Source organism: Cuculus canorus, chromosome 1 (genome assembly GCF_017976375.1).
Source record: "Cuculus canorus isolate bCucCan1 chromosome 1, bCucCan1.pri, whole genome shotgun sequence".
NCBI classification, from domain to species: Eukaryota; Metazoa; Chordata; class Aves; order Cuculiformes; family Cuculidae; genus Cuculus; species Cuculus canorus.
Window position 1 is genome coordinate 132,035,704 of NC_071401.1, and position 12,078 is coordinate 132,047,781.

The following is a 12,078-nucleotide window of genomic DNA, read 5'->3' on the forward strand; positions in this document are numbered from 1 at the left end:
GCTCTTCCTGGCAGAGATACCTGTTGTTCTAAGTATTTACCAAACAGAATCTTGCATAGGACCTCAGTGTGAAAGAAACAGATATTCTAGTTTTATAGCTATGCCTGGTTTCCAAACCACCAGCAGCATTTTTTCCCTACCTTACCGAGCACAAGTATTTAAAATATTTAGATATTTACTTCTCCCAAGTGACAAGTGATAAGGTGAGAGGAAATGCCCTCAAGTTGCACCAGGGGAAGTTTGAACTGGATATTAGGAAATTAGGAAAGTGTTATCAAGAGCTGGGACAGGATGATCAGGGAAGTCATTGAATCACCATCCCTGGAGACATTTAAAATATGGCTTAGTGGTGGACTTGGCAATGTTAAGTTTACAGTTGGACTTGATGACCTTAGAGGTCTCGTCTGTCTGCGATGCTGTAAATAGAAATAGCTCAAGTAGTACTGTGCCATGCACACCAGTTATTTTTCCCCATCTCAGTCAGATTTTTAATATTTTTGTAATAAGAGTTACTTTCAGTTGAATAATGTGCCTAATCCACCACTGGCCCTAATTTGATTATGTTGTTGAAGTACTTAATATTAACACTAAATTAATATTATCTGAGCTGGAGGAAGAAAGTACTGACATAGCAAAATTTTCAAGCTACCCTGGATTATTTAGGTGATAGGGGACTACAGCAGACAGAGAAGAAATGCAGATGCCTGCAAAACACATGTGAACTGACCTTACAATGACAAATGACGTTTTATGTCCAAAAAAAGGAAGTTAATGTAGTACTGTGCATGGGGAAAAAAATGTGTATTGTTCTAAATGATGAATGTACCAGTGCAAGAAAAGGACTTCATTGACAGATGGATGTCTCAGTGATGATGTACTGCCAATGTTGATCTGCTGTCAAAACAGCAAGCAGGCTTATAAAATACAAGTAGAATATGGTGAAGGATAGTGCTGACAATATTACAATGCTCATATAAATCAATGTCATATTGGCTTCCTTTTTAGGACATACTCGTCATACCATGAGAGGCTCTGATCTCTCTGCAGACTCACTACCCCATGCAGGTCTCATACTGCGTGTCTCATAGAACATCCTTCTCTTGCAGTGGTCCACCAGGACCAATAGGACTGCTTACTACAGTACCTTCATCATTACAGCAGGCAACACTGGGAAGAAAAGCTGTCAAACTGATACAGATTAGGAAAAGTAAATTGAACAGTTCAAATGTTAATCATGTCTTCGATGTAAGATGCTTGGCTCCACTGGCTGCAGTCATGAGACAACTACACGGGATGCTGAACAGGAAACTGAGTTGAGTAGCTCTGTCAAGTCAGAATGACTTACCACTTCAAAATTCACAGGTGATCTCTGCGCGCGCATCTTTTATCTCCTCTTTGGTCGAGAATGAGCCTATCAGTAGTAGCAATAGAGGTCTCTGTCTGATGATGTATCTGTAAGGTCTTGTTTCGTTCCTAGCCTCTAAGAGCTTCCTGGTGCAGATGCACATCCTGCAGACAGAAACTGATGCCTGCTACTCATACAGCGGACATAACAACACCACACTCAACTGGTGAAATCTAAGGCTGGACTTTTTTTTGTTTTGTGGCTCCAAAGACTTCAAATGGTGAGAGACTTTTCCAGGTATTAAACATGACACTTGATTTATGGTGAATCACATATTATATATAGAGAGAAATACTGCACTTTCCTAGAAGATAACATTTACAGTAAGTATAGCTACTAATTGTTACTGATGGCCAGGCCCTCAAGTTCCATAGATAGAGACAAATAAACTTCTCAATATCATCTGAGATTTCCATCCTCATCTCCCTGTCATGCTTATTTTTATACTTCTATCTGGTTTATTCGACTTACTAGTGTTAATTGCTTTCATGTTTTTACAATGCTGTGGTGCTTTCTCTTCTGTACTCCAAACCTCCTTACTTATTTCTGCCCTCCCCTAGGTCAGTGTTAAGACTCTAGGGTCTTGAAGATGGGGACTATGTCTTCTACTACACAGTAACAACACACAAGTCCTATAAAGAAGTAAGTAACAATCCTAGAGAATATTAGCCTCACCAAAAATACAAACACAGCTGATAGTATAGCTGGATTCCTTTCTCTTGTGCCTCCTATTCCAACACATTCCAAAATAATGTTTTGCAAGACTTCTGCAGCTGAATGACTGTGCTTTTTTTTTGGTGTAAAAGACCTAGTTGCCTGACATATGCAGCATTCTCAACCTAGCACTTCATATGATGCTTAGTACTTCTCAAATACCAACTTAACTGCCACAGTAAATAAAATCTGCTAATACTTCTGTTAAATACTTTCTAAAGGAGAGTTTTTTAATGTTTAAAACTACTAAGCACACGTGATGTCCCAAAAGGCCCCCAAGGATATTTCTGCAACATTCATACTTCAGCACTTTTTTTCATTATGGATATTTCCAATATTATCTTTACTCATCTGACTAGTTATACAACAGAAGTGTTTGCAACTTAAAGATAAGCAAATGCATTTGTCTTTCCAGTCTAATCATTTCACGTTGGGAATTGCAGGAACCTCTCAATATCAGTCTGAAAATATTTCACCTCAAGAAGTTATGGGCACTAGAATAGTACAAGATTTAAAACTGTTATGAAAGAGATGTATTTTTGTCCAGCTTTTTCATTTACAGGAGTAATGAAAAATAAATTTCCAGAACAGTAAACAAAAAGCAAATCTCTCAGTACCTTCCTCCTTATTTATTGGCAGCATTCCTATGGTACAAAGGCACACTGAAATCAGGAGGCTCTGGGGAGTACCACTGAGGCGGTACAAAGCAACCGTGCTTTTTGCCGCATAAGAGCTACTTATCAATACATCAGTGGAGGGTCATGAGATTTAAAAAATGTAAAAAGGGGCACAACATAAATTCAGTTCCTTTTCTAATAAGTGGATTGGCTAAGTTCAGTGGAATCTTATGAAACTGACACTTGTCTGATATATGTAGACTTTATGAGAGTTTCCAAAGCACCCCAAAACCCCAAAGCCAGTGTCTTGTTTGGGGTACAAATTTCTGACTAAAGTTTTTGAACTCATTAATACTGACTAGGGAGGGAGACAGAGATGAACTGACAAAGTAAACCAAGACCAGGGTGAATTAGTCCAGCCTAATCTATGCAATCACAGAGAGACTGCCACTAGCATGGGGACTGTTTAGGAGCAATCGACCCTAAGATCGATCAACTACTAGGATCTCCTAGTAATCTTCAGTTCCCTAACTTCCTGAAGCCACCATGCTTTAAACTTTGCACATATCTTTTGGATTCTTCTTCAACTTTTTGCCATTCTGTTTCTTCTCAAGTATCATCTTGTGCATGCTGGCCTGTCCAGCTCTCCCAGTTTAGTGCTTAAGCAAGCACTTGCTGCAGACAAAGGACTTGCATCAACTGCAAGTCAATTTTGTGTTTATGGAAGTACAAAGTTTTTATGGTTCTTTATTACCTGTAATTATAAACACTTGGGCATGATTTTCAGTAAGTGACTACTGCTCAAAATCCTCGACAATCAACGTAATGGAGGACTGCAAGGAAAGCATAAAGTGTAACCCTCCATTCTCATGGTTTTCTATTCATGGTTTTCTTCTCGGGTACACACAGATGCCTAGTTTAGTTAAACAGCCTCTCCCAAAGCCCACACATTGACCAGAAGAGAGTCTTCTGGCTATTTGAACATGCAACACAGCCACGACCTGTGGCAAGTAAACCAGTTACTGTGCACAATACACCAGATGAGATGTCTGTGAACCCTCCCGGTATGTATGGCCCCGTCTTACAAGCAATGCTGCAACTTCTGCTGCACCTTCATCCCCAAAGCTTGTCAAGTCAGAATCATCAGGCTTTATGCTTTCCTGGGTGGGGCAAATTACTGGCTTGGTTTTCCAAAGAGATCAAGTCTTTAGTCAACCTTTAAATACAAAGGCAGCAAGAGCCTTCTGCATAGACTACAGGGAAACTGGGAAGGGGTCTTTGTCAGGGAGTGCAGGGATAGGACGAGCAGGAACGTTTTTAAGCTGAAAAAGGGGAGACTTAGATGAGATATTGGGAAGAATTTTTTTTTTTCCTGTGAGGGTGGTGAGGCCCAGCCCCAGGATGTCCAGAGAAGTGGTGGCTGCCCCAACCCTGGAGGTGTTCATCCAGGCTGGATGGAGCTTTGAGCACCTTGATCCAGTGGGAGGTGTTGGAACTGGATGAGCTTTAAGGTCCCTTTCGACCTGTTCTAAGATTCTATGATTCTGTTAGGTCCCTCCCAGTTCCAGGAATCTGCTGATGTCAGAGAGCCCCAGCGAGACCTGCTGCGAACCAAATTCTTCCCGGGCCGTTTCCCTTTTCCTTTCTCTGTCGGAAGGCGGGGCTGCAGGCTCCGAGCCACCCCCGGGGCCGCGCACCCGGGGCCCCCGACCCTGCCCGGCGCCGATGCCGAGACCCGCGGATCCGCCGCTGCACCCGGTGCCGGGAGCGCCATCGGTCCCGACCACGCACCCATGGGGATCCCGGGCAGCGGCGCCCGGTGTCGCACGGCGTCCCGCGAAGGTGACGGGGCGCAGCGGGGGGGATGCTGCCGGGGGACCGGGATGGAGAGGGAGGGAGGATGGTGCCCTGTATCCCGCTTGGAAAAGCCCCGGTCCGGTGGCGGTGGAGCCGCGGAGGGGCAGCCCCGGGCTGGCGGGGGCTGCGGGAGCAGCGTGCGGGTGCGGGAGGAGAGCCGAGAGCCGGGCGGGGCAGGGGATGCACCGCGAGTGCCGCGCTGGGCTCGGGGCGCCCTGCGGCGGGGAGGTGGAGGGTGTCTGGAGAGCGGAGCTGGGGAAGGGGCTGGAGAACGGCGGTTGTGAGAGCCGGGAGAAGAGGAGGCTGAGGGGAGACCTCATCACTGCCTACAACTGCCTCAGAGGAGGTGGTTGTTGGTCTCTTATCCCGAGTAACAAATGGTGGGAAGAGAGGGAATGGCCTCAAGTTGTGCCATATGGCACGTTCATATTGGACATCAGGAAAATCTTCACAGAAGGGGTTATCAGGCACTGGCAGAAGCTGCCCAGGGAGGTGGTGGAGCCCACATCCCTGGAGGTGTTAAAAAGGTGGGTAGAGGAGGTGCTCAGGGGTATGGTTTAGTAGTGGAAGGTATGGTTGGACTCGATGATCTCAAAGGTCTTTTCCAACCAAGCGATTCTGTGATAAGAAGAAACGTCTTCACCAAAAAAAAGTTAGGCAGTGGACCAGGCTGCCTGGAGAGGTGGTTAAGTCACCATCCCTTGAGGTTTTTAAAAGACGGGCAGGCGAGGTGCTCAGGGATATGGTTCAGTAGTGGAGAGGTGCAGTTGGACTATAGAACTGGCTACAAACTGAAGAGGGACAGATTTAGACTAGACATAAGGAGGAAATTCTTCATGATGAGGCACTGGCACAGTTTTGCTCAGGGAAGCTGTGGATGCCTCATCCCTGGACTTGTTCAAGGCCAGGTTGGATGGGGCCTTGGGCAGCCTGATGTTGTGGGAGGTGTCGCTGCCCATGGCAAAGGGTTTGGAGCTAGATGATGTTTAAGGTCCCTTCCAACCCAAACTGTTCTACGATTCTATGATTCAATGATCACAAAGGTGTTTTCCAATCAAACAGTTTTATGATTCTGTCTCATGGGGTTCACCTTGTACTTTGAGGGCAGATAACGCCACTGGTGTGCTGTGGCTCTTCACAGAGGTAGGAGGCTGCCTGGGCAGAGCCCAGTGCTGACAGCTGAGTGATCACCAGTGAGAGGCGACCTTCCATATGCAGCCTTTCAGAGGCACCTCATCCCTTGCTGCTTCCTGCAAAGTTGGACACTGGACACAGTGCTGGCAAGTTGTTCCATCCTTCTCACCTCCAAATGTAGCTCATTGCTGGCTTCTGGAAAGAAGATGGGAAGAAAAAGACTCTGAAAGCTGTCACTGTGAGATAAGGCTAGATGTTCCTCAGGAGATGCTTTGGGATCTGGGGCTGGTAAATGTCTTATTTCTCTTATCCGTTCTGTGTTTAGGCATCAGGTCAACCTCAGGTCACCATTTTTTCATGCTTGTCTCTTTCTTTTTAAATCACTGTGGAGTGTCAGGAGCTTCCTCACAGTTAGGTTACGTTCTGGGTGGTGTAATTAAAATTCAGAGTAATTCAGAGTTCTTGTTAGCTAAGTAGCTTTGTGATGACAAGCTGAATGTCATGCACTTCCTAGTCTTCAACTCTGCTCCCATTCTGCTCTCGAAGGAGAGTGATATTTTTTGGAACAGCTTCATGGGTCCTGGGCTAGGCTCCCTTGTCAGTTGGCTGTGGGTTGGGTTGTTTGGGTTTTTTTTAATTCAGGACATTTCTTTTTATAGGTCTATTCTCAAATATCTGGTTATGGCGAGGTGTTGCTGGAGTCCTTACTGCTGCTGTCATTTTGGTTTTGTGTATTCAGTTTGGTAAGTGTGTAAATCACTTAAAAAGAGACTATGATAAGCCTTGGAAATTACTGCAATTTTAGGTTGTCAGAAGTCCCTCAAAACCTAAAAAGGCTTAGTCAGGACTTACCTTACCTCAACGCTATATAGATGTCTCATGACATATTACTTAAAATTGTGGTCAAGTGATGGAGAAATTACTCCATTAGCTGCAGTGGCATTAACGAGCGCTCAGGTTAGTCTTAGTGTACTTCTGGCATTCAAGTTTATAACCTCATTGTTGGTCTTAATCCAAGTTCAAGAAAACAAATAGCAAGTAAAGATTGTTCTTTCCAACCAGTCAGTACTTCTTCAAAAAAACACTGTAATAAAGCTATTAATTCAGCTGCAAAGAAGCAACACTTGCAAAAACTACAGAGGTCAGAAATATTTAAGTTGTAGAAGAGTTCTTAGAGGATGCATTATTGTCACCTTTTCAGCTACTTCTACCTACCTGTCCCAAGTCATCACTTTCAAGGTATGTCAGCAACCATAAGGATGTAGGAACCAGAGGATATTTATAATCATTATTTCTTCTGGGCAGAAGTAACAATGCTGTGGTTAGGCTTAGATAATAACACAGTCAGCAAGCAAGCTAAAAATCTCCAGTAACCTTTTACAGTTGAAAGAAACAGGTAGATTGTTTTTTGTCTTTTTGCAGTAAACCATTCTTCGGCCAAAGATTTTCCTGTCTGTCCTTCCTTGGAACTCTGTCCATCAGGTTGGCTGTATTTCCAGAGGAAGTGCTACTACCTCTCAGAGACTGAGGCCAGCTGGAACTCCAGTCAGAGCCTCTGCTCTCTGCACAACGCCTCCCTCTTGGTGATTGAAAATCATCACGAACTGGTAAGGGAACATAAGTGGAGTCCTGGTTACCCCCTATTTCACTGCTAGGGAGCTGTACAATGAACCAGCATGTTCTTCCAGCCTATTAAGCTGAATGATTTGAAAGCTGATGCAAAGACCATGACAAGTTACAGCTTGCAGAAAGCTGTGTGCCTCCTGTCTCTCCAAACAGCAAACATCAGTTTTGCAATTTTTTTTTAGAAAATGTCCAAGGCTTATCTGGGTTAAATGCAGTGCTGCTTGCAGCTATGAATACTCACATTGAAGGCAACTGTCAAGATAAACACTGTTGCATCTCTTTTATCTTTAATTAGACAACTGTTGTCTCTTAGGTTGATGATAACGAAGTTAGTAGATATGTTAGTCTTGACCTTTGGAGTTAGGAGATAGTTATCCTAACCACAGCTTGGAGCATCTTTTTCTGTATTATACTACAGTATCAGGAAAGATTCCACCAAGCTCAAAGACCTGTGAGAATAGCTTCTCTGTATCTGTTTGAAACCTTGATAGCAGACCGTGGTATTTTATAACAACCTCTTTCTACGTCAGTCAGCCCTATCACAGACACCAATGTAATGGGCATACTGGGTGCAGGTGTCAGTTCCATTGCACAAACTGAGGCAATAGTCTTCTTTAACTAATCTTTAAAAAATCTTCCACAAGTCTTTTCTAGCTGATAATAAAAACTCAACAAGACAAAGACGTATCAGTGATGGAGAAATGTTAGCTGCAAAGGTGTTTATTTTTCTTTGAAGACTTTCTTGTGGGGAGACAGTAAAATTATGCATTTACCATTCTGTAGCAATTCTTAATATTCAGTAGCATACTTGCTTTCTCATAGTTGGTATTTCTGTCACTTCAATATCTGAGTGCTGCAGAGATCCTGTCTCAAAATTAGTCTGATTAATTAAAATTAATCTGATTTCTGATTGAGTTGTAAGTTCTATTTCAGTTATGTGGATTGCACAGGATCCAGATGCTGCAGTACTCAGTAGATTTAATTTTTAAATTAAATTGTTTCTTTTGGGAGAAAGGCAAGGTCATTGTTTTGCGGTCTAGCCCTGGATTGAAGACTTTGTATTTTGTTAACTGGACTGAACATGCAAAACTTTTTTTCTTATGTGGGTTTATTACCACAGAATTTTATGTTGAAGATAACAAAGCAAGACCCGTGGATTGGACTCTATAAAAGAGATGAAGAGTTCTTTTGGGTAAATGGGAACGCATTAGACAATAAACTGTAAGTTGACATTGGGTGGGGTTGCTGGTGATGCTAGATTATAGGGGAGTAAGAAAAGATGGCTCATACAAATGCTGACAGTGACTCGAAAGAAATATCTGATACAAACATCCACCAAAGCTTTCATTCTCAGTGATTAAGTTCTTCATGTTCTTAGACTTCTGCCTCTGTACTTGCCTCAAACTGCCCCTCCTATCTTTAGAAGGGTGAACACCTTAATGTCTAAGCTCAGTTGCTATTAGAGTCACAGTGACACTGGTGGGGATTTATCCCTTATCTTTTCCAGAGACCATACTAGTTTGGTTGGCCTGTTCAGAGAACACTGAAACACTTTGTTTGGAAACAGAGTTGGCTAAGGAGACCCTTACTTATTGCACAAGGACACCAACGGTGTGGAAACTGAGATTTGCTCCTGTTTCCACCACCCCCTTAACCATAGTGCCATGTTCAGTTCTGAGGAAGAGGGAAACTAGAGAGGTATTTGTTTCACAGCTTCTGCTAGAAGATTTTAGCTGTATAGAAGGATGTGGAAGTCAGGGGAGGAGCCAGTCTTGATAGCGCCGCATCCTTGAGAAAGGCGGTCTTCACTCAAAGAGTGTATTTCACATTAAGCAACAACTAGACAATGTGCAGGAGTACTGCAAATCCTAGATTTTGTTTTCTGGGGACCTGGTCCATTAAAATAAGACAATGTTCATGGTGTTCTCTGCAAAGCACAAGCTATCATCCTTCTGCAATGCCTTGACTGTGGTAAATCGCGTTTTGTAGAAAGAGAAGCTGTGATCCCTGTAGTTCCCTTTGCTGTATTGCATTATTTGGTTGTGGGTGTCCAAGTGATTCTGTCTTTCATTTTCCCTTACAGGACTGAAGTAAAAGGCTCTGGAAACTGTGCTTATCTTGAGTCAACAGGAGTCTCAGCCTCTGGATGTTATTTAACCAGAAAGTGGGTCTGTAGCTTGAATACTAGTTGGCACAATAAAAGTGGATGGAGCCACCACCCCTGACACTTAGGACTCTGATATCTACAGATGTCTAGAGTTCTGATGTCTACACAAGCTGTGTCTATACTGTGGGACCTGGGAGCGCATCTGAGTTCCTGCCTGGAGATGAATGACTTCTCTGGTAGCCAGAATTCTCCACCCATGGAACAAGGCTGTTTTTCAACGATACCATTTTTGCTTCAGCAGCTTGCCAAGTCATTTCCTTTTCCCATTTTTCTAGCTGCTGCTCAGCCTGTAGTTTCTTTCTGTTGTGCCATCAGTATTTCTTCCATTAACTCTTCTCTTGTAGGATCCTAAGCAGCTGCTATTTCTTGGGGGTTTTGGTGTGCAGTTCTGCTTTTGTTCTGCTTTTCCATTAGGGAAGCTCTGTGTGCAGTCATGGGTTGTGAAGTAGGTCTGTCTGAAGGTCTACCAGTGCCTCTGAGATACTGGGTAATGAAGAAATAAGCACTGTTGTTTTAGACAGGATCATTGCAGATTTCACTCTCCGGGTTTGATGTGGTACATCTTGTCTGCCTTTGCATTGTATTCAGCATTTTGTTAGTGTTGTTTTACATTGATCTTGTTAAATTAGCTTGACAGTATTATCACTGGATTTTTTATGTAGCTGCACTGCACCTGAAATTCTTCTTCACACAAGCACTTATCTCAGCAAAAAAAAAAAAAAAAATGAGAATAGATAGAGGATTTATTTACCTGAGCATATACACTGATGGGGGAAAAAAGAATTTGAACAGAAAAAAAGTAATAGTGAAGCTGCAAGCATGAATTTTGTAAAGTTGGAAATAGTCCTCTATTTGCAAATAGGCAAAATTTTGCCTATTTGCCTATTTGCCTATTTGCAAATAGGCAAAATCATGAATAGAGAATAAAGAGTTAACAGCAAAGGATATTCCTCCATGGTTTCCTTGTGGCCTGTGCCTGTTGGAGTGTGAGGTTTCCAAGCAAGTGCTACATTTCCGGAAGGAAAATGAGTCTTTTCTTCTGTGTGTGTATATCATTTTCAGCAGCAAAACCCATTTCTGTTGAATTGCTATGAGCCTGAACAGAATTAGGACACAGTTCTGTTGAACTCTGTCCACTTACGTCTAGCAGGTAACTTAAAGATTAAAAGTGCCAGTTGACCCGTGAAGCAAAGTAATTTATTTTCCTGGAAGGACTATTCCTGTCAGGTTTCTAGAGAAGAAAGAATGGGGAAAGTCATGTGTAGAGCAAGGCAAAACACTTCCCTGATTGGAATGTAGCTGGAAAATTGGTTTTCTTGTGGTCCTAGAGGACTGAACTCAGCAGGACTCCATGAAGGAGCAAGTGGAGCTGGTTTTGGACTAGCCGCTAGAGTGCACTGTAGTTTCGGGGAAGGGAAAATAATTTTTCTCCTTTTTTAAGAAAGTACAATTGCACAGTGTTTGACAGGTTATTTAGAATGTTGTTGGCTCAGTGGTGTTTTTTGCCTTATTTGCAATTATTTTTGCCATCACTGTGTTTTTATGCAAATTTAATTGCTGTCCAGTTTTGTTCGGCGTCTTTTTAATGGCTTCATCATTTTCTGTGACAACAGGACTTTACTGTAACAAGACCGTGCAGGATGGATGTTTTTAACAACTTGTGAATTTAAGATGTTTATTTATATACGATCACTAATTTTGCTGAACTACACTTTTTAAATTGCTTTTATTCTTTATAGGCACAGTAATAGGACTCTACAATATGAATAGTCTAATAATCTATGTGTTAATTTATATGTAGCTAGTTGGGAGGAGGGGTTATTCTGCAACTTTTTAAAATTAACTATCTCTGAATGATATGGTATGTGCAATAGTCCTGAAAAGGTACTCAATAAATATCTTTACAGAACCTCTAATTGCAGCAGTTTGTGTCTTAATATGGTACCATTAAAAGTCTTTTTCAGCTCAGGCACCATTTATGAAAAAAAAATAATCACAAAAGTGAAGCAAAATAATTTTTTCAGGTTTTGAATATGAAAATATCTTTAAATCCTAATATTGAGTTTGACATGAGACAAGATATTTAACCCAAAAAATTATGCATCTCACTTTTAACAGTTTTTCCTACTTCAAAATATGTCAGACTTTTATTAAAGCATTTAACAGAAATGCTGAAGTACCATGGAAAGGATGAAATGCACGTAGTGAAGCACACACCCTATAGTAACTTCGGAGGAAAACATTGTATTTTCTGCAGTTCAGTCTTGCAAAGTTTTCCAAGTATTTGCACTAGGGACTAACTAAAGGTGCATTCCACAAATTTGGTAGGAATTGGAAGGGATAAGGTGTAGTCACACACTGTGTGATGCAGTCTGTTGCATTGCAGAGACACAGCATGATGGCTACTTAGTAAGACTTTGGAGACAGAGTTAAAAAGTGAAGCAAACATTCAGTGTCACTGACTTCCTTTCAAACGAGAAACCAACACAAATTTACCATATAGAATGTAGCATATAATATGTATATGTATTGCAGACTACACTTCTCCATGCATTAGA

At 42.2% G+C, this 12,078-nt stretch overlaps 1 protein-coding gene across 1 annotated transcript; it reads left to right on the forward strand.

Moving 5' to 3' along the window:
• The first annotated feature begins 3,781 nt into the window (after positions 1-3,781).
• On the forward strand, positions 3,782-10,363 carry LOC104054954 (C-type lectin domain family 2 member L-like). Its single transcript, XM_054063735.1, has 6 exons — positions 3,782-3,800; positions 4,288-4,578; positions 6,387-6,470; positions 7,150-7,334; positions 8,474-8,574; positions 9,437-10,363. The coding sequence occupies exons 1-6, from the start codon at positions 3,782-3,784 to the stop codon at positions 9,576-9,578; spliced, it is 822 nt and encodes a 273-aa protein (XP_053919710.1). The 3' UTR covers positions 9,579-10,363.
• The last annotated feature ends 1,715 nt before the right edge of the window (positions 10,364-12,078 follow it).